We start from the raw sequence: 23,853 nt of genomic DNA on the forward strand, positions 1-23,853 counted from the left end.
GAACCATGCGAAGCAAAAAATTCCATGAGGTCACTATGAAAAAATTCTTTTGCATTGTCTGATTGGAAAATTTGGATTTCAGTTTGAAATTGAGTGAAGACCATCTGTTGGAAATCTTGAATGATTTTTGGTACTTCTTCCCTGGTTTACATCGGGTATACCCAAGTATATCTAGAATAATCATCAATGAGGGTAATGAAATACTTGTAGCCACTCTCAAATGGTAAAGTAACAGGGCCCCACACATCAGAATGAACAATGTGAAACAGAGATTCAGATTTACTATTTCTTTGAAGAAAATGAGTTCTACAATGCTTACTCAACTGACACGTTTGACAAGAAAAATCAGAAACAGACATTGACTTAAACAGTTCTAGGAATACAACTTTCAAAGACTCAAAAGACAAATGACCAAGACGACAATGCCATAAATAGACTTTTTTCTTACAGGACTGACTCATAGACTCTGTAACATGAAGACCAGCCTTATTCTCTAGCATGTAAAGTCCATCAGCCATACGACCCCTACCAATCGTCCTCCCCAAGGCCAGATCCTGAATCACACAATGAGAAGGGAAAAAAATCCACTGAGCAATTCAAAGAATTAGTAACACTACTAACAGAGAACAAATTAATGGGAAAATTTGAAACATGAAGAACATCGGAAAGGGTAAGGCCAAGAGGAAGAGAGAGAGTTCCTTGACCAGCTATGAAAGATTATGATCCATCGGCTAGTCTCACCTTGTCTCTTCCAGAAAGAGGGTGATAGGTTTGAAAGTAAGAGGACGTACCAGCCATATGTTTTGATGCTCTAGAATCAATCATCCATGGAGAGTCAAGGGTGTGAGAAGCAACATGGAAAGCAGTGGCAGGGTTACCTGATGTAGATGCAAATGAGGTTGCGGGAGGAGTATCCATCTGACAAATTGCTCTACCATAGAGCTCTAAATGGTCACGGAAGGAATTCATAATGTCCTCCCTCGGGTCAGGTTCAGTGAGATGTGTCTGAGTCACAGTAGAAATGGGGGGCTGATTCTCCTGAGTAGCCATGTTGGCCATGTGATGTTTCTTTGTACTTTGTTGTCCGTACTTCTTATTCACCTCTGAACCTTGCTTCTTAGTCAGATCTTGAGCCCATTTTGGTTTCCCATGAAGATCCCAATAGGTATCTTTGGTGTGTCGGGGTTTCTGGCAATGAGTGCACCACAATTTTTCCTTATCTTCAGTTTTTTTCTGGAGATCTCCTTTCCGGGAAAAAGATCCCACACTAGTAGATACATCCCCTTTTGCAACTAACACAACAGCATCCCCACCAGGGCTGTTCATCAAATTTCTCCTGCTTTCTTCAGATTGTACAAGAGCATAGACTTCTTAAACAGAAGGGAGATCCTTAGAGCTGAGAATCTGAACCCTGATAGATTCATACATAGGATTCAGACCATGTAAGAATGCAAACACCCTTTGCTGGGAGACAAGCTATTTGTACTTCTTAGCATCCTCATCACATTTCCAATCCACACTCTAGTAGTGATCCAACTCCTTCCAAACAGATGTTAAGTCAGAGTAGTAGACCGATAAACACCTCTCCCCCTATCTACAAGTAGAAGATGCTGCCTGCAGTTGATAAATTTTGGCATAGTGTCGCAATTCTGAATATGTAGACTTTGCTTGTTCCCAGATTTCATTCGCAGTTTCAGCCCACATGAAATTCTTCCTGATTTGAGGTTGCATGGAAACCAAGAGCCAGGACATAACAATACTATTCTCCTGATTCCATCTATCATATTTAGCACTCCTGGAGGATGGTTCTTTTATCCTCCCATTAATATAGCCTATCTTCCCCCTTGCAGTGATGTATAATTTGATCCCTCTTGACCACTCCAGGTAATTTAAACCATCAAGAGGGACAACAGCCATAGGAAAGGATAGGTCACCCCCACCCATTCCATTCAGCATTGAGGAAACTCCAGATGTGGCTGAATCTTCACTGCCCATGATATATGAATAAAAAGTTGAAACAACAACCAAAAAGGTACAGCCGTACAAGACTATTTCAGAGATAGGTCCTTCTGACCACCGGTTTCACTGAGAACAAAAGAAAGAGCACTGTTGTTGCAGTACAAGAACAGGTCCTTCTGACCTATAGTTCACTGAGAACAAATAACACACTGAACACTGCTGTTGCAGTACAAGAACAGGTCCTTCTGACCTACAGTTTCACTGAGGACAAACAACAAACTGAACACTGCTGTTGCAGTACTGAAACAGGTTCTTCTGACCTACGGTTTCACTGAAACAAGTCTGCACACTGCTGTTGCAGTACAAGAACAGGTCTGAATGACCTATTTAGTAGGGCTGATAGCTAACCAGTCAAGGAGATCAATAGGGTAGCCGAACAGTCAATTAATAAGATTAACGTTGAGCAGACAATTAGTCGGCTAAAACAGACCATCAACAGTCCACAATACCAACAAAAAAGGTTTGAATACAGTTACTGTGTTAAGGAATATAGTCGCTTAACAGTAGGGCAGCCGAACAGTACATCAGTCGAACAGACAACAGTAGGGTAGCCGAACAGTCACCAAACAGTTCAGCCAACAATAGGCATCCGAACAGACAAGGATGATAGTACCTCTTTTAGTTTCAGATGATAGTCTCCCTTATGGTAAACCAGAACTCCTTGACTGTAAACCAGAGCTCCTTCTACGAATCCTCAAACAATAGGCAGCCGAACAAAAGATGAGCAATACTTCTTTTAGTTTCAGATGCTAGCCTTTTTGAAGACAGAACACCCTCTACGAACTGCAAACAATAGTCTCTACAATCGAGCAGACAGGAGGAGCAATTTCTGGGCTGGAAGACGAAAAGACTGTAACTTCTGGGTCGAACTGACTTCACCAGATTAGAAGTTCGATTGGAGACAGCACTGGATGCAACAGTAGTTAGCTTGACACCACCCTTCAGGCCTAGACGACTTGCTCTGATACCATGTTGAGCAAGAGCAAGTGAAGAGAGGAGAGGAGAAGAGAGAAGAGAGGTGAGTCGAGTGACTGAAAGCCCTACATAACATAGGGGGCGAAAGAATGATTTTATTATTTATACTAGTACAGTCGAACAATATAAACAAAGGAGAAATTACAACAATACCCTTATGGTACTAAACCTGAATACATAAACAACTGTCAACAGTTTATAAGGCATAGAAGGAAGGATACTCCTGAGGCTGAATGTCCACAACAATCAAATCACCCGATTCTAGGTAACTCTAAAAGCAGCTATCAACTTCCTTCTCCTACTATTATTGAGCCTGATGTCTCACAATCTGACCTTGACCTTCCCATTGCAGTTAGAAAAGGAAAAAGGAAATGCAGTGCTTACCCCATCACTAACTATGTTTCTTATGATGCTCTTTCACCCTCCTATCATGTCTATGTTACTGTTATCTCCTCTGTTTCTTTTCTTCGTAATGTTTCAGATGCAGTTCAGTCACCTCAGTGGAAGGGTGCTATGAACCAAGAGATAGAGGCTCTCTTAAAAAACCATACCTGGGAGCTTGTTCCTCTTCCTGAAGGCAAAGTTCCAGTGGGCTACAACTGGGTGTATACCATTAAACATCGGGCTGATGGATCAATTGAAAGATACAAAGCTAGGTTGGTGGCAAAAGGATACACCCAGACATATGGGATAGACTATCAAGAGAACTTTGCTCTTGTAGCCAAAATGAACTCTATCCGAGTTATTATGTCTCTTGTTGCTCATTATTCATGGCCTCTATATTAGATGGATGTGAAGAATGCCTTCCTAAATGGAGATCTTCAGGAGGAGGTATACATGGATTTACCACCAGAGATAATCCTACCCAATAGTGAGGGGAAGGTTTGTCGCTTAAGAAAATCTCTTTATGGGCTTAAATAGTCCCCTAGAGCTTGGTTTAATAGATTCAGGAAGGCTTTTCTCAAAATTGGGTTCACATAATCACAAGCAGACCATACTTTGTTTATACAAAAGGTTAATGGCCTACTCACCTTGTTGATAGTGTATGTGGATGATATTGTTGTCATGGAGATGATCACTCTGGGATAAACCAACTAAAGTCATTCCTTGCTTCTGAATCCGAAATAAAAAATCTTGGGAATCTCAAATACTTTCTTGGAATCGAAGTTGCAAGGTCAAAGGGAGGGATTTTCATTTCACAGAGGAAGTATGTCCTGGATCTCCTTCATGAGGTTGGGAAACTAGGGTGTAAGCCAATTGAAACTCCTATTGACTCCAATCATAATCTGAGTGCTGATGATGAAGATATTCTTCCAGACAGGGGTGTCTACTAGAGGCTTGTTTTCCGGCTTCTTTACCTGTGCCTGACTAGACCTGATATAACCTGTGCTTTTAGCATGGTGAGTCAGTATATGCACAGTCCTAGAACATCACATATGCAGGCTATCAACAGGATTCTCGCCTACCTAAAGGGGTGTCTAGGTAAAGGAATGCTATACTCTAACCAGGGACATCTCAAGGTTGAGACTTATACTGATGCTGATTGAGTAGGTTTTATAGATGAAAGAAGATCCACCTCCGGTTACTGCACCTTGGTAGGAGGTAATGTTTTGTCTTGGAAAAGCAAAAAACAATATGTTGTTGGCTGATCTAGTGTTGAAGCTGAATATAGAGCTATGGCTCATGGTGTATTGGAGTTGCTATGGTTGAAGTCTTTGTTATCAGAAATTGGGATCCAAGCTGAAACCCCAATGATGCTACACTGTGTTAATCAAGCTACCATAAACATTGCTCATAACCCTATTCAACATGACCACACAAAGCATACTGATTGTGTGAGCATGATAGATATCTATGCTTAGCTTGAGAGGGAGTGTTGAGAATGTGTATTTGGCTTTAAGGGTATTGTTGTCTTTTCTTAATTTTTGTATTTGGATGCCCTTAAAGGGCATGGCTATAATTTCAGATTTAACATATAATGGAATATTTTGGGTGTGAACAGTAACACCCTATTCTCTCCTGTAACTTCTTCCTCTTCTTTCTTTCTTCCCTCTTCCTACACTCGACAACTTACCTGGGGCTATATCAGATATGCATTAAATCTGACACCATATAGAAGGCATGTAGTGGTATCCAAGTATTTAGATTAAGGGACATTTCTCCACCAGAACTATAACCTACCTTTGTGATTTATTCTGTTTGTTGGAATGAAGCTGCCGAGGGAGAAGAGAAGAAGAAGAAGAAGAAGGAGAGTTGAGAATGGCGGCAATAATCTCTCAGTCGTCCCTACTCTATTATTAATAAGTGTATTACATAGTGTTACACAAATAGACTAGAATGCCCCTGATTAGTGATGGGACACGTAGACATAAAAAAAACACTAAATAAGATTAGGCCCAATAGCTAAGGCCCAATAACAAAAGACTAAAGACCCAACAGAGATAGATAAACATATTAAGACAGTCGAACCAACACTCCCCCTCAAGCTAAGCATGGATGTCAATCATGTTTAGCTTGCCAAGTACGTCCAAGAATTTTACTGTAGCTAGCCCTTTAGTTAAAACATCTGCGATCTGCATCTCAGAGGGAGTATAAGGAATGCATAGTTCTCCTGAGACTATTCTTTTTCTGACAAAGTGGCAGTCTATCTCAATATGTTTCGTTCTATCATGTTGCACTGGGTTATTTGCAATGTTGATGGCAGCCTTGTTGTCACAGTACAAACTAAGAGGGGACTCGATCTTTATTCCAAGTTCACCAAGAAGGATCTTAAACCATAGAAGTTCAGCAATACCATGAGCCATAGCTCGATATTCAGCCTCTGCACTTGATCTAGCAACCACATTTTGTTTTTTACTCCTCCATGTAACTAGATTTCCTCCAACAAAGGTGCAGTACCCGGAAGTGGGCTTCCTGTCCCCAATAGAGCTAGCCCAATCTGCATCAGTATATGCTTCAACTTCAATCTTATTATGTTTTCTAAATAGAATCCCTTTCCCTGGGCAAGACTTCAAATATTTGAGAATCCTTTCCACAACTTTCATGTGAGGGATTTTAGGAGTGTGCATGAACTGACTGACAACATGTACAACATAAGCAATGTCAAGGCGAGTGAGGGACAAATAGATCAACTTCCCCACCAGCTTTTGGTATATTTCCTTATCAAGGTAGTCCTCTCCTACTAATTCCTGTAGGCCATGGTTCTATTCTATTGGAGTATCTACTGGCCTACACCCCATCATGCATGTCTCTTGTAGAAGATCAAGGACATATTTCCGCTGACACATGTAGATGCCCTCTTTTGATCTAGCAACTTCAATCCCAAGGAAGTATCTCAGCTGACCCAGGTCTTTGATATCAAATTCAGCAGTCAAGAAATCCTTTAGTCTTTTAATCTCTTCCTGATCATCCCCTGTAATCACCATATCATCCACATAGACAATAAGTGCTGTAAGTTTTCCATTTCTCTTCCTTATGAACAAGGTATGATCTGCCCCACTTTGAGTATAACCACCTTTCTTCATGGCCCCACAAAGCTTCTCAAACCAAGCTCGAGGAGACTGCTTAAGACCATATAGTGCTTTTCTCAGTCTGCACACCTTCCTGCCAAACTCGTAACCTGGTGGAGGATCCATGAATATCTCTTCATGTAGGTCGCCATTTAGGAAGGCATTCTTCACGTCCAACTGATGTAGCTCCCATGAGAAATTCGCAACTAATGACAATAGAACTCGGATTGTGTTGAGTTTTTCTACTGGAGCAAAGGTTTCTTTGTAGTCAATCCCTTCTTTTTGAGTAAACCCTTTTGCTACAAGTCTGGCCTTGTACCTTTCAATGGACCCATCCTCCCTATGCTTTACAGTGAACACCCACTTGCATCCAACAGTGCTTTTCCCTTCCGGTAGATCCACTAATTCCCAAGTCCTTGCTTTCATTTCTTCGTCCATAGCCTCTTTCCATCTTGGGTTAGATACTGCCTCTGAATACCTAGTAGGAACATGCACAGAAGAAAGAGCAGACACAAAAGAACAATAACGGGGAGACAAATGTGAGTAAGACACAAAATCGGCAATGGGGTGTCGGATAGTAACGGGTAGGCTTACGAAGGGCAATAGGAGATCCAAGTTAGAGGGATGTGTGATAGGATTACCTGGGGTTGCTGAGATAGGTTGATCCGAGTCCAATTGGTTGCTGTCATGAGTTGGAGGACCCTTTTTCCTTCTATTGTAGGTGATTCTTATATCTTTATGCTACCTTCTGGAGTCTTTAGTAACATCTGCAACATCACTAGTAGTAGCTGGTGCAATGGGAGCCTCACTAGATTCACCCGGGATACCACAACTAGGAGGATCAGGAGGAGAAGGTGGAAGGTCCGAGGCAGAAAGAGGCACAAAGAATGAGGGAACAGAAGAATCCTCTTCCATCCTACTAGTCTCCCCCTGAAGAGGATTCTGGGATGAATGAAAATAAGATTGAAACTGAAAAAAAACCACATCCTTTGTGACATTTTTTCTTGGTGACTGGATCATAACACTTGTAACCCTTCTGTGTAGGAGAGTACCCCAAAAAGATTCCTTTCGTAGCCTCAGGATCCAGTTTGGTCTTCTTTGGATCCTTTACATGTATAAAGCATACACAACCGAAGACTCTCGGTGGAAGAGAAAAGTCTGGAAGATGAGGGCAAAGGATAGAGAAAGGAGCTTTCATCCCTAATACCTTGGATGGCATTCGATTTATCAGATATGATGCAGTAAGGACTGCTTGAGACCAACAGTTTTGGAGAATCTTGTGCTGAAATAGTAAGGCTCGAGCAGTCTCCAATAGGTGTCTATTCTTGCGCTCAGCAACCCCATTCTGTTGGGGGGTACTAGCACAAGATGACTGATGGATCATTCCAGCATCCTCCATAAATAGATTCAAGGACCTTTCAAAGTATTCAGCTGCATTATCAGACCTGAATTGTTTAATTTTCTTGCCAAATTGTGTTTCAATCATTTTGTAAAACGCCATGGTTACTCGTGGCACTTCATTGCGTCCTTTTAACAAGTAGATCCATGTGCATCGAGAGTAGTGATCAATAAAACTGATAAAGTACCAAAATCCATCAATAGAAATAATGGGTGAAGGACCCCAAACATCAGAGTGGACTAAATCAAAAGAAGCTTGAATTTCATTACTAGAAATTGGATAAACAGTTCTACATTGTTTTGATAACTGACAGACTTCACAAACTAAATTTTGACTTGAAACACCTTTGAATAATTCCGGAAACAACACTTCTAATGATGAAAAGGGTAAATGACCTAGCCTAGCATGCCACAGATGTAACCTAGCTATTGACTCCACATTGGACTGACTACTAGTAGCAGATGTTTGTAAGGCCGAACTGATGTCTGCATCAAGGTAGTAGAGGCCTTCACACTCATGACCGCTCCCAATCGTTCTCTTCGTCAATCTGTCCTGAAAGACACAATGAGTAGGAAAAAAAGTTATGCTACACTTCAAATTCTTGGTAAGCTTTGAAACAAAAAAGAGATTTGAAGAAAGATTGGAACATGCAGGACAGATTTGGGTGAGAGGTCCTTGCTTAGGTCAACCACCCCTTTCCCAGAGATGGTAGAGAGGGAACCATCAGCAACCCTCATCTTATCTTGGCCAGACAGTAAATGATAGGAAGAAAATAAAGAAGACATATGTGTCATGTGGTCAGTTGCATCGGAATCAATAATCCAAGAAGCATGATCAATAGAACTAGTTGCACTAAAAGCAGAGGCAGTACCTGATCTGGCAAGGGAGGTGGAAGCAAGAGAATTGGTCCTTAGACGGGCTAGTGCCCGATTAAGTACCTCTACCTCATCGGCAGTGAAACCCAAGGCCCCGTGTCCGGGGGAATTAGCAATCTGTCCCATGGAAGAGGAAGTAACTGTGAATGAGTGTTTTGAGCCATCACCACTGTGACTGGCAACCAGATTCCCACTTGCAGCTTGACCCTTCTGATGCTTCTTATCTTTTTTCAAAGCAGCTGGTTTCGGATGTGGATAGAGAACCCAACAAGTCACTTTCACATGCCTTTCTCCTCCACAGTGGGTGCACTTCAGATGTCTCTTGTCCGAGTACTTATTCCCCTTTTTGATTTGTAGAAATTAGGGCCGAATGTTCCACAGACTGTTCAGTTCGCTTAGTTTGAGTATCAACTTGCATCTCTTTTCTTCTAACCTCTTCATTCCTCACGAGGTAGTAGACATGATGTAAGTCTGGCATTTCATCCCTTCCCAGAATTTGGGACCTTATGCCCTCATATATTGGATCTAGGCTAGCCAAAAATTTAAAAGTTCTGCCCTCTTAAATTTGTTTGTCATGCCTTTCCTTGTCTCTGACATTCTCCCAATCAAGAATAAGGTGATGATCTAGCTCTTCTCATAATCCTTCTAAGGTAGCAAAATATGTTGCAACAGTCATATCCCCTTGCCTCAAGGCAGCAATGTCTTGATTCAATCTATAAATTCTGGCATTGTTTTTTCTCTGCCCATAAGTTTTAGACACTTTCTCCCATATCTTGGTAGCAGTGGAGAAATGTTGAACAGTCCTAGCTACCCTTGGAGTCATTGAAGCAAGTAGCCAGGACATAACTGTAGCATTCTCCTTACGCCAAACTGCATAATCAATACTACCCACTTCAGGTTCCTTCTTCTGCCCGTCCAAATAACCAGTGAGTTCCCGGGATGTGATGAAGAGCATGGCTGAAACAGACCATTATCTGAAGTTATACTCATCCAACAACACATTAGTAATCTGCAGACTGTGCAGATTTTGGATTCTCCAGATTAGGGGACCTCCCACTAGTCCTAACATCTCTACAAGACATTTCCCCGGATATAGAAGACATCTTCTCCTACTTGCAAAGATCAAAACTGTAAACACAATATACAGAGAACTGTTTCAGACTTACGGAACTTGCTGCACTGCAAACTCTGTCCTAAGAATCCGTAACAGAGATGAAACCACGAGCACCACACTGCTGCACTGTGCTCTAATTACTGCTGTCACAGACTGTAATCAGTCCAGACTTCTACTGTGCTCTAATCACTGCTGTCACAGCCTGTAATCTCTGCCACGACCAGTTCTAGGACTGCCGAGATCAGTCCTCCCACCTAGATCTGTTCCACACAGATCTCTCTTAGCTGAATGGCTACAATCTGCTGTACTGAGTCTGTTAGGGCATCAGCCTCTGGGACTAACTCCCCTTGGGCCCTACAACCAAGGGAAACCCTAAATGTAGGTCCTGCTGTGTTCCACGACCAACCCTAGGGTTTCTTTGCAAAGATAGAAAAGAGGAAGAAAGAGAGTTGGATACGATTAGAAGATGAAGCGGCGGCTGTAACCAGGTGAAAGATTAGAGCTCTGATACCATGTTTTCTGGAATGAAGCTGCCGAAAGAGAAGAGAAGAAGAAGAAGGAGAGTTGAGAATGGCGGCAATCATCTCTCAGCCGGCCTTACTCTATTATTAATAAGTGTATTACATAATGTTACACAAATAGACTAGAATGCCCCTGATTAGTGATGGGACACTTAGACAAATAAAAAAACACTAAATAAGATTAGGCCCAATAGCTAAGGCCCAATAACAAAAGACTAAAGACCCAACAGAGATAGATATACATATTAAGACATACGAACCAACATATTCCCTTCAAATGGATTCATAAGCCACCATGGTGTTAGACAGTTTTGTATGCCCTTAGCTTCAATCTGATTTGATGTACTTTTGTTATTTAGTGGAAATAAATAAAGTGCATGTTTGATTCATGTTGTTTGGTTTAATTCTGTGTAAAACCCTAAAACTGGACATTTATAGAGACTCATGTTAGTTTTAAATGTTCACAGCCGTTGGATAAGTCTGGGGAGATTTATCCTGCCAAGGCTGATACTGGTGTGCCACCAAGTGTTGGGATGGCCTGTCTCAGCCATCAGGGTGAGACCCGAGGCACATGCAGTATGGGATTACTTGAATTCTTGAACCGGACCAGATTTCCAGTATTGCCCTGGACCTTGGAGATAGATGGGCAAAACTGAAAAGTTACACCTGACCCCTAGACTCGATTATGACATTTCACTAGGTGTTGGATCAGGCTGCCTTTGATATGCCAATCAGTGAGATCCTAAGCGGGGATCAAAACCTGGCTATGTTGGGGCAGTTTGAGAATTCATCTGAGTGGGTGATCATAGTGACAGAATCAGCCACTTTGTCGGACAAAGGGTAATGATCGGGAATGCACTCTCTCTGATGGAAACCAAACTGCCGGCAGTTGTTTTCAATCGTTGGAATTTTGTTTTGCAAAATTAATATATTTATATATATATGTACGGTTTCGAATTGTTTGCAAATGGTTTTAATTCCCGGGATCCATGTGAGAGGAGAGTGCGGCACTGTTCCTTGCAGTCGAGGGAGAGGTCCTCTCTTGTCGAGCAGTGCTTGATCATTAAGGGCTGAGAGGTTAAGTGTAAGACCATTGAGGATAATACCTGATGGGCTAATCTTGCACCTGCCCACAGTCCCTGGGTTTTTATAAGATGGCTTGGCCCAGGGACCACTTAATGTAAGTGTTGGGCCCATAGGGTCCATATGATGGACTCAAGGGGTTCATTGAGTTTTTCAGTGAATTCGGCTGGGCCTTGTATTAAAGGCTGGGCCGAACCCATGTGGCTGGTGTGTAGATCAATGCTTGGGTCCCACGCCATACAAAGAAGCCCAACTGGGCAGCAGATTGGAAAGTAATTAGACACTGAACACTTAATGGGCCAAAAGCCCATTTCGAGGTGGGCTGATATGATCACCCATCCTTGGGGCGAATTTGAGATTAAAGTTAGTAAAAGGATTGGGCCTTTAGCCTTATCCACTCTTGGAGACCAAATTCAAATTAGATTTGAATCTGGTAACCTCCTGATAAGATCAGGAGTAAGCTAACTCGATCTGCAAAAGGGATTAAGATTATCCCCTATCCAAATACTGATTTGGATTGGGATAACTCCTAAAAAGGAGGTTTCTTAATCAAGAAGAAAGGAGGAGATTTCGAACCACCTTGAAGAGGTATAGGATACCTCCTGCGAATTCAGATCTGATCTGATTCATACTCTCCAGAAAAACAGAAAAAGCAGTTCAGCCTTTTTCGATTTGGAGATCTCCTCCTGCCGCCGCCATCTGCCATTGCAAGATTAGATCTTTGCAGAGAAGAAAGTCAAGAAATCTGTTCTTGACATCAGTCTTGCAAGAAAGACTGAAAGGATTCAATGTTTAGTACTTCCAGAGGATTCTTGTGAAGGATCCAGTGTGTAGGACGCAACCTGCTGGTTCTGTTCCATCCACAGCTGTGTCATCTTCAGCAGGAACGGATCTTGGAGCATTCTTTGGGCGTGAACACCAACTTTGGGAGATACTGCTTCTCCGGATCAGGTATATTCCTCCCATTTATCTTTTGGTACAGATCTGGTTTGATTATGGTTCAAGTAGGATCCTTGAATACTGTATTCTAAATTTAGGGAATATGATTCCCAGCTGAGAGATGGTAGGAAATTTTTGAAATTCGCCCACCCATTCCGCAACCTTTTTGGCGTCCATTAGATGGATCCTACCATTCTTTCACATGGGAGTCCAACAGCAAGAAGCCACATTTCAAGACCATTAAGAAAAGGGTGCCTATGCCTTCTCACAACTACAAGTTGTAACATTAATAATCTCTCTTCTAACCATTACTTCAATGACCAGAAATAAGGATAAGTTGAAACCTTGGTTTTGCTGGCAATCTTAAAAGACCTTCTTAGTGTATGCGTGCATGGATTGGGGAGCAAATGAAAAATATGATGATGGTCATGGAAAATTAGAGTGAGGAAGGAAGATTGCAAATCATGGGCAGATTTGAAGGAAAGGTTCTCAAATTGGGTTAATATTGATGATGGGTCATTGAAGCCCTTTTCTTTGGGATGTTTCTTATGTGTTTTTCTTTCTTTCTTTCTTTCTTTCTTTTTTGTTTACTTACTTTTGATTTTGAATGCTTCGTATCCTCTGTTTATGTTATAGGGGATGGCAATGTGCCTTCATATATTTGTGGGAGGCTGTTGATTGATTTAGGTAAACTAACTTGGATTCAACATATCATAATCATTCATCATCGTCCATGCCTTATCCTAACTATGGTCTTCATATTTATATATAATTGCAAACTAATAAACACTTTACCTATAAGAAAAGATAAGTACAACATTTAGAAATACAACCTTCTGCTATAATTTTTGGGCAACACTAAATGTTGTAAATTAGCATCAAAAGAGTTGAAGAAACAACCTTATCCATAAAACAAAGAGATGAAGAAAAGAATGAGAAAAAAACGATAGAAAGTCATGTCATTACAACTATAATTCCTCTTGTTACTTGAATAACATGGTGCAATGGAAAATATTTAGTCCTAGGCTCCTAGAATGGAAGGCTGAATGCACCAAGGTATTAACACATAATCATATACATAAAGAACCATGCAGTAAAAAATTAGCATGCAATTATGTAGACAGTTGCATAGTAGACTGAGGAGATAAAATGAGAGTAGACTGAGGTGGTTAGGTCATAGGTATAGACAATCATCTACAGAACCCGTTAGAATAAGTGATCTGTTATAAGTTGAAGGGGCTAGAAGAGCTAGGGCTAGACCGAAAAGGACTTGGGTGGAAGTAGTAAGAAATTATTTAAGCATCCATAATTTAGTGATGGATATGGCAGTGGACAGAACGGAGTGGCAAAACAGGATTCATGTAGCTGAACCCATACAGTTGGGACAAGGCTTAGATGATGATGATAAGTTGCATGGTAAAAATTATAGCACAAAAATATATGACCATATGATGGCCTTGGGCTGGGACAAACTGCTAGTTTGCAGGCCTAGCCCATCCTGGCTAGACTTTTGACCAGGGCTAGAAAAGAGCCAGGCCAGACCTTTTCTTTTTATGTCAATGCGCAGCCCTAAATCTGAACTGGATTGGGCCAGCTGGGTGGCCCATAACCACCTCAGGTTAAACATAGAAGTTAAAATCTTTTAGATCCATCACTAAGAAGGTATAGAACATAAGAAACCAGCCTCCAAAGAGAGAGAGAGAGAGAGAGAGAGAGAGGAGAAAAAAGAAAAGGAAGGATTTATAAACTCACAAGGTCTTTCTTATTGCGACTTCGGTGATGTTTTAAGGAACTCCCTGGAATCAAGATGCACATTTCCATGAAAGACCTCAATCTGGCACCATATACATGAATATTCCAATTATTTTATCACCAATAACACTCTCTCAGAAGAAATTTAAAAAAAAGTTGTTCTCAAGCACACAAACCCAAAACTCAAAAGTTATGGCTTGACCACATTTTTAACATCAGGATCAATGTGCTCATTCATAGTAGAGTTTGCACCCCCATGGATACAAGTGATCTTATTGATCTTAAAGTAATTTCAGAATATTTTGGTCAGAAAAAATTATCCAAAGATATTATTTAAGAGTTTAGTTACTATATGAGAAAGTACAAATATTAATGTTTATAATTTTGAATATTGAGAGCCTACTACATTTCAGTATTAGGGATGATATGAGAACAGACCTAATTAAAAGATAGAGAAAATATTCGTTATAACGATAGAACTCAAAATTAAACATGACGGTATTTATTATCTGTTTCTAATATATATTTATTCTTATTGTTATGATGTGACCAAATCACACTCTAATATTTTATGGATGCACAAAAAGTGAACTCAATCTCAAAGAAAAAAGCAAAATCACAGCATCGTTGTGACTGCAAGGAAGCTCTAGGAATAATCAACAAATAAAAAGAACCTTAAAAAACTTGTAGAGATGAGAAGAAACAGAGAAGGTTGAACTTTTTATAGATAAAAAGAACCTTGTTTACCTTATAGGTTTTCATGTTGAACTTTTCTACACAAAACTCCTTGTGTATATATGTGATAAAAAAATACATCAAAATATCAATATTTGTTTTGTTTTAATCCATTTATGAAAGTCAAAAGGTTGATGACCATTAACTAGTAAATGCCTTCATGTTTCTTATTCTCTTTCTTGGAGAGAGAGAAAAGAGAGAAAGGAGAGAGGAGAGGATAAAAGAGGGAAGAGAAGAGAAGAAGAGAGAGGAAAAAAAGTTTAGGAGTCAAAAAGTGTTGCTGGCGGCACCCAAATTCTTATTTATAATGATAAAGCATAATAATAAATGGGAGATTACATTTATACCCCTAGCGGCACACCCTAATAATAAACTAATTAAAAGAAGAAAAGAACAAGCCGACAGCACACTAACAGCAAAGATAAAATAATAAGACTAACAACACTCCCCCTCAAGTTGGGCTGAATATGTCTATCATGCCCAACTTGTCACACAACTCATTGTGCCACAGGTATGGAAGCCCCTTTGTAAGGACATCAGCTAGTTGCTCCTTGGAGTTGACATAAGGAATACAAGTTTCTCCCTTTTCCAATTTTTCCCTTATGAAGTGTTTGTCCACTTCAACGTGCTTGGTCCTCTTGTGCAGGACAGGATTGATGGGAATGCTTATGGCTGCCTTGTTGTCACAGTAGAGAGACATAAGATTATGAACAGTAAATCCAAGCTCCCCTAGAAGATTTTTTAGCCAAAGTACTTCAGCCACCCCATGTGCCATAGCCCTATACTCCACTTCAGCACTTGACCTTGCTACCACACTTTGTTTTTTGCTTCTCCATGTCACTTGATTTCCTCCCACAAATGTGCAGTACCCACTTGTGGACTTTTTGTCATCCACAACACCTGCTCAATCAACATCCGTATAGACTTCCACCTTCAAATGATTATGTTTACTAAATACTAGACTTGTTCTTGGATACTTTTTCAAATACCTAAGAATCCTCTCTGCTGCCCCCATGTGTGGTTTCTTAGGGGAATGCATGAATTGACTCAGAACTCCAACTGAATAAGCAATGTTTGGATGGGTCATGGACAAATAAATCATCCTTCCTACTAACTTTTGGAACTGTTTCACATCTTCCAGAGGTTCACCATCACAGTCACCCAATTTATGGTCAACATACATAGGAGTATCTGCTGGATTTGCACCTAACTTGCCTATGTCTTATAACAGATCAAGGGTGTACTTCCTCCGAGAAATGAAGATGCCCCTTTTTGAGTGAGCAACTTCAATTCCAAGAAAGTACTTTAATGGACCTAGATCTTTCACCTCAAATTGAGATGCTAGGAACTGGTTCAACTTTTGTATTTCTGAGCTTCAATTTCCTGTAATGATGATATCATTCACATATACTATCAACACAACAACTTGTTCCTCACATCTCTTCACAAAGAGAGTGTCATCAGACTAACATTGCTTGAATCCTACTTGCTAGACTGCCATATGAAACTTACTGAACCAAGCCCTGGGAGATTGTTTTAAACCATAAAGAAACTTTCTCAGTTTGCACACTTATTTTCACTTCCCTTGGCACAGAATCTTGGGGGTTGAACCATGTACACCTCCTCCAGGTCACCATTTAAAAAGGCATTCTTTATGTCAAATTGATGCAATTCATAGTCAAGGTTAGCAGTCGATGATAGAAGAACTCATATTGAGTTCATCTTAGCTACTGGAGTAAATGTTTCATCATAGTCAATCCCATATATTTGAGTGTACCCTTTTGCTACTAATCTTGCTTTGTACCTTTCAATTGTCCCATCCGCCTTGTGTTTAACTGTAAACACCCATTTACACCCCATTGGGTCTTTCCCCCTTGGAAGATCCACCAACTCCCAAGTCTGGTTTTTATGGAGGGCATTAATAGCATCTGTCCATTCAGGTTATTTTAAGGCCTCTGCAACATTTCTGGGTACGGGGATGCAATCAACTGCAGATAGGAAGGCTCAATACGAGGGGGAAATGTGACCATAGGAAACATATTGGGTAATGGGGTGTTTGGTAGTGCATGACCTAACTGCCTTTCTTTGAGCAATAGGAATATCAAGGTCATCCACAACCAAAATGGGAGCAAGGGTATCAATAGGTGCACTAGGGTCTAGTTCATTTGGACTTACCTGCTGGGAGTTTGAAGGTGTCGGTTGCTTAATGTTCGGTGGCTTCACATCTTTGTCACATTGTTGATCTCTACAACATTTATGTTGGAAGACATGAAAAGGAGCAGGGTCTGGAATAGAAGGAAAAGAGACTTGACGGTCTTGGACCTACTTCTCCTCTTCCACACTACTCTCCCCTTGAGGAGAAGTAGGGAAGAACTGTTTAGACTCAAAGAAGGAAACATCCATAAAGACAAAAAACTTATGACTAATGTGATCAAAGCATTGGTAACCCTTTTGAGAGGAGGGATACCACAAAAAGATACATGGAATAGACCGAGGGTCTAACTTACCACGAGGCGGAGACAAATCATGGACAAAGCCACGACAACCAAACACTCTCATGGGAATGGAAAATAAAGGAGACTGGGGGAACAACAACTGATGAGGGGCCATGTAGTTTAACACTTTGGAGGGCATGCAATTGATGACATAAGTAGCTACAGGTATAACATCCATCCAAAATCTTTTTGGTACATTCATGTGTAACATCACCCCTCGTGCTACCTCAAGGAGGTGTCTATTCTTTCTTTCTGCTACACCATTTTGTTGTAGTGTTCTTGCACATGTGCTTTGTTAGAGTGAGCCGAATAGGGGTAGTTTAGTAATCTCATGTCAGTTAAGTACTTTGCTTATGTGGCTGTTTTATTAGAGTACTCTGCCCCACACTTAAGTGAGGGCAGTTTAGTCTTTGTAAGTGTAATTAGAACCTAATAAACATTAGGGGGTCGACTGAATGGGTGACTAATCAGTTTCGACTAAACCCTCTTGTTCTCTCTTTCTCATCTTCTTCCTCATCTTCTTCTTCCTTCTGCTTGTAAAGCATCTCAGCTGTGTTCGTGACACCTTCTTCTTCGTTTCTGGTTAGTTAATGGAGAGAGCTGGTTCGCCCTAGGTCTGAGACATCACAGCTCATTGCTCTCTCTGTGCATAGTTTTCTTCATCAAGGAAGGTGATTTCAGCAGTGAATGGTTGGCTGATACTCTCAAAGGAAGGTTGGTTATTTAGTCCTTTTGTGTTGCTGGTATTTTTGGGTAGGAACCCTTCAAGAATCAGTTAGTACTGATTAGAACCTAGAGAACTAGGTTCATTGTTGCCCTAGGAAGGGCTGTGTGTGCAGTAGCCGAATGGTGTAGGGCTGCTGTGAGTTGTTGAGTGGTGTTAGGGCTGCTGTAGGTGGCCGAATGGTGTAAGGTGGAATGCAGTGATCTTGCCAAGCTCCTTGTGATTGTGCAATGCCCTCTTAAGTGTGTTAAGCAAGTCTGAACTGGGTGTAGCAGTTTGACTGTGTTGTGGTGCTTGTGATGCACAATTTTTTTTATTGAGTGGTTGTAAGAGGGCCTACTGTTGTGTTGTGGTGCTTGTGATGCTTATGTGGGTTGTAGGTGTGTGCAGTCAGCAGTAGTGTGAAGAAGAATAAGTGTGTGCTCCCACTGTTGTGTTTAGGGGCTGCAATAGGTGCTGAAGTATCAAACTGTGAACAACATCAATCAGCTTGTAGCTGAGAAGTAAGGTTAGAGGCAACTGTGAAAGAGTACAATGGCAGCAATAGGAGATGGCTACAATGATCAGAAACCTAGTGTGGTAATTTCCTCCGACTACCTAGGGGTACAAATGACCTCAATTAAGCTGAATGGGGAGAACTATGTTCCATGGGCTAAATCAGTGGAAGTGTTTCTCAAGGCAAAGAAGAAAGTAAAGCATGTAAGAGATGAGAAGCCACCGGAGGACTCTCTAGGGTTTGATGATTGGGAACAAGAAGATGCTCAAATCATGACTTGGTTGTGGAATAGTATGGAACCCAAAATTAGTGCCAACTTCATGTTCCTTGATACGGCTAAGGATATATGGGAGCATGCTAAGAAGCTATATTCTGGACAAGATAACACAACAAGAGTATCAGCTTTATCAGGAGTATTTTGATTTACAACAAGAAACCAAAACACTAGAAGAGTACTATGCCTGCATGAAGAAAGGGAGCAACTAGATGTTACAAGATTTTTAGTGGGGCTGAAGTCAGAATATGAACCAGTTAGAGCCCAAATATTGGGGGGCTCTACTCTTCCTACACTTGAGGAAGTATTCTCAAGTGTAGGAATTTCTTTGGGACAGACAGAGAACTCCACACAGTTTGATAGATCAGCACTTGTGACAGCTAGAGGGGTTGGACATAGTACAAGAGGGGGAGGTCATGCTCCCCGAGGAGGCCGTGGCAGTTCCATGATTAGTCGGGGTGGTCGTGACTCAGGGGGAGGCCGTGGCAGAGGGAAGAATTGTTAGACAGTTTTGTATGCCCTTAGCTTCAATCAAGATGATGTACTTTATGAGTTTATTGTAAATGAATAAAAATGCATATTTGAATCATGTTCCCTTGGTTTGTTTCTGTGTAATACCCTTAAACTGGACACTTAACGAGATTCGTGTTAGTTTAAGATGTTCACAGCCAGTGGGTCGGTCTGGGGAGACCTACCCTGACAAGGTTGACACTGTGGTGCCACCAAGTCGGTTGGGGTGGCCTGTCTCAGCTGCCAGGGTGAGACCCTAGGCACACACAGTGTAGGATTAATTGAATCTATGAACTGGACCAGATTTCTAGTATTGCCCTAGACCTTGGAGATTGATGGGCAAAACTGGAAAGTTACACCCGACCCCTAGACTCGATTATGATACTGCACTAGGTGTCGGATTGGGCTGTCTTTGATATACCATTCAATGAGAGTGCATCCCCAATCATTACCTTTGTCCGACAAAGGGGCTGATCCTGTCACTATGATCACCCACTCAAATGAATTCTCAGACTGTCCCAACATACCTAGGTTTTGACCCCTGCTAAGGATCTCAATCGTTGAGATTTGTTTTGCAAAATATATTTTATATGAGATATAAAAGTATATATATTATGGTTTCGAAATGATTTGCAAAAGGTTTTAATTCCCGGGATCCATATAAGCAGAGAGTGCAACACTGTTCCTTGCAGCCGAGGGAGAGGTCCTCTCTTGTCGGGCAGTGTATGATCATTATGGGCTGAGAGGTTAAGTGTAAGACCATTGAGGATAATACCTGATGGGCTAATCTTGCATATGCCCGCAGTCCTTGGGTGTTACAAGGTGGCTTGGCCCAGGGACCACTTAGGGTAAGTGTTGGGCCCATAGAGACCATGAGATGGGTTTCAGGGGGTGCGCTGTCCATAATAGTGTATTCGGCCAGGCCTTGTAACAAAGGTTGGGCTGAACCCATGTGGCTGATGTGTAGATAAATGTTTGGGTTCCACGCCATACAAGGAAGCCCAACTGGGCAGCAATTTGGAAGGCTAAGTGAATATATAAACTTAAATGGGCCTTAAGCCCATTTTGAACTGAGCTGGTTTGACCAGTCATTTAAAAAGGGGCAAATTCTAAGATGGATCAGCTGATAGGATTGGGCCCAGACCCTATCCACTTAGAGAGTCCAAGATCTAAATGAGATTTAGATCTGGAAACCTCCTAATTAGATTAGGAGATGGCTGATCTAATCTACAGATAAGATAAGGGTTATCCCTTATCACTTAAAGGGACTTCTAATGCAAATATGATTTGGATCAGTAACTCCTAATGGGATTAGAAGCTGATCCCCTTTAAATCTATAAAAGGAGGAGGGGGCGGCAGCTTTTTGACAAGAAACCAACATACTCATGTCTTCAGAGCTGAAATCACAAGAAGAGAGAATTCTGCACCCTGCGAATACTCTCTTGCCGCCTCCTTCCTGCAGCCGCCGCCTCCAGCAGTTCGATCTCCTACTCTACAAGAGTAATCAAGATTTGATCTTGATACAAATCTTTTGGGGAAAAGATTGATTGAAGCTGTATTCACAAGCCATCCTATTGATTCTTGCGAAGGGTCAAGTTCTTTTGGAAGAACACTACTGATTCTGCTCCATCCTGCACTGCGCCATCTTCAGTGGGAGCAGATTTTGGATCCTTCCTTGAGCGTGAACACCTCCATTGGGAGATACTGTTTCTCTGTATCAGGTACATCCTCTCCTACTCCTTTTGGTTCAGATCTGGTTCAGTTTATGGTTCAAGAATGATCCTTTAAAATATGATTTTCTAAATAGGGAATGCGATTCCCAGTTGAAGGGAGAGAAAAAATTTTTGAAATTCGCCCCCTTATTCTGTAATCTTTGGGCGTCCATGTGATGGATATCCTATCCCTTCAAGAATAACTCTACAAGGAAATGTACTCATTGTGGTAGAGAGGGACACACAGTGAATTTCTGTTATGATCTACATGGCCCTCCCTTTAAATGGGCTAATCATGCTATAGCAGGTGAGGTTGATATCAATGACAGTAAACCGGTAGACCGAACTCCTCCCACATCTACATCTACCTCTGGGAGGGAGATGGTGAGCGTACTACGTGATGAGTATGAACGGTTCCTTCAAACTACTTCACAACATACCACTGCCACACTTGCCCAATCAGGTATTGCTTGCATGTCATCTAAAACCTCTCCCTGGATTATTGACTCTGAAGACTTAGATCATATGACTGGGACTCCAGGTGTGTTCTCTTTTCTTTCTGAAACCTCCACATCACAAACTATTACACTTGCCAATGGGTCCTCATCCCCCATATGTGGTGTTGGTAATGTTGACATGGCTTCTGTGCCCTTATCATCTGTTTTATATGTCTCTAAGTTTCCATTCAATCTTATGTCTATTAGTAAAATAACCAAAGCTCTTAACTGATCTGTTACCTTCTTTCCTTCCACTTGTGTTTTTCAGGATCTCAAGACGGGGAAGAAGATTGGTGGGGGGCATGAAGCTGGTGGATTGTATTATCTTGACGCTGGTGGATCTTCAATTGCTCTTTAGACTTCACTTACTCCTCTACAATGGCATTGCCGACTGGGACATCCATCTCTCAAGGCTCTCAAGATTTTGGTTCCGTCATTGAGTCATTTGTCAGTTTTGCAATGTGAGTCATGTCAGTTTGGGAAACATCGTCGTGTGTCCTTCAGTCCAAGAGTTGAGAGTCGTATGTTGAGTCCTTTTTCTTTGGTTCATTCAGATGTTTGGGGTCCAATCAAAATAGAATTTTATAATGGGTACAAGTATTTTGTCTCCTTTATTGATGATTGTTCAAGAATGACATGGATTTACTTAATGAAAGAAAGAAGTGAATTGTTTTCCATTTTTCAAAAATTCCATGCTGAAATACGCACACAATTTGGTGTTCCAATCAAAATTCTCTGTTCAGATAATGGTTGTGAATACTTTCTTCATTTCAACAGTATTTAGAACAGCATGGCATTATTCATCAGACATCATGTGCATTCACCCCTCAACAAAATGGGGTAGCTGAACAGAAGAACCGTCAGCTTCTTGAAACTGCTTGGTCTATTCTTCACCACATGAATGCTCCTAAATGGTTTTGGAGTGATGCTGTACTCACTGCATGTTTTTTCATTAATCGGATGCCCTCCTTCATCCTTCATGGTCGGTCCCCCTTCTCTATCTTGTTTCCCACTTTATCTCCATTCCCATTAATTCGTCGTGTCTTTGGTTGTGTGCTTTGTCCACAATCTGAGCCCTGGAATAGATAAGCTAGATGCACGCTCAATTAAATGTGTCTTCCTTGGATACTCACGGACTCAAAAAGGGTACAAGTGTTATAATCCCATTACTCGGAAGTGCTATGTCTGCCCTGATGTCACATTTTTTGAGTCAATCCCCTTCTTCTCAAGTCATGAAGCACCTTCGTCTCCACCCGTCCTTCCTCTTCCTCTTCCTGTCAGTGATCCAGTTCCAGATGCTGTTGTTGGAGTAGACTCATCACTTCATCCTGTGCAGATCACCACCGAACGTCCACCAATCTGGCAAGTGTATACACGTCGAACGACACCAGCCCCTCCTCCAACTTCTACCTCATTTGCGGATCCTCTTATGGCTCCTATTGTTGAACCTTCAGACCTTGACCTACCCATTGCCTTATGGAAAGGTAAACGCAGTTCTACCTTCCATCCCATTTCCAATTTTGTTTCATTATCTCATCTTTCTACCTCACATCGTTAGTTTGTTTCCCTTTTATCCTCTATTTCCATACCTAACAATGTTTAAGAAGCTCTTAGTTCACCTAATTGGCGGCGGGCAATGGAGGAGGAACTTTCTGCTCTTCAACATAATCAAACGTCGGAACTTACTACTCTCCCACCTGGTAAGCATGCTGTGGGCTGTAAATGGGTGTATACTGTGAAATACTTGCCAGATGGTAGTGTGGAGCGTCTGAAGGCCAGACTTGTTGCTAAAGGTTACTCACAGTTGTATGGAGTGGACTACATGGAGACATTCTCTCCGGTGGATAAGATTGGTTTTGTTCGTGTACTAATTTCCTTAGCAGTTATGTATGATTGGCCTCTGTTTCAGCTTGATATAAAGAATGCCTTTCTCCATGGTGATCTTGTGGAGGAGGTATATATGGAGCAATCACCTAGGTTTGTTGCTCAGGGGGAGGATGGTAAGGTATGTAGATTGAAGAAGGCAATTTATGGGTTGAAACAATTGCCGCGTGCTTGGTTTGGGAAGTTCAGTGAAGTGGTGAAGAGTTTTGGAATGAAGCAGTGCCAGGTAGATCACTCAGTGTTCAACTATGACTCAAAAGCTGGGAAGATTCTATTAGTGGTCTATGTGGATGATATTGTCATTACTAGAAGTGATAAACTGGGGATTGGCAAATTAAAG

The 23,853-nt window shown here is 41.4% G+C and overlaps 1 protein-coding gene across 14 annotated transcripts in view; it reads right to left on the reverse strand.

Moving 5' to 3' along the window:
• LOC148879128 (uncharacterized) overlaps nucleotides 1–23,853 on the reverse strand; it is a 207,098-nt gene that overhangs the window by 21,742 nt on the left and 161,503 nt on the right. For 11 of the 14 annotated variants that reach the window (XM_088960546.1, XM_088960544.1, XM_088960551.1 and 8 more), the window contains one exon: nucleotides 14,187–14,268. The exons of the other annotated variants lie outside the window; for them this stretch is intronic. In XM_088960546.1, the coding sequence (XP_088816672.1) occupies nucleotides 14,187–14,268 (82 nt within the window). The remainder of the gene's footprint in view (nucleotides 1–14,186; nucleotides 14,269–23,853) is intronic. 14 annotated transcript variants of the gene reach the window in all.

Source organism: Nelumbo lutea, chromosome 1, assembly GCF_056320005.1.
Source record: "Nelumbo lutea isolate HS-2025 chromosome 1, American lotus-T2T, whole genome shotgun sequence".
Classification (NCBI taxonomy): domain Eukaryota; kingdom Viridiplantae; phylum Streptophyta; class Magnoliopsida; order Proteales; family Nelumbonaceae; genus Nelumbo; species Nelumbo lutea.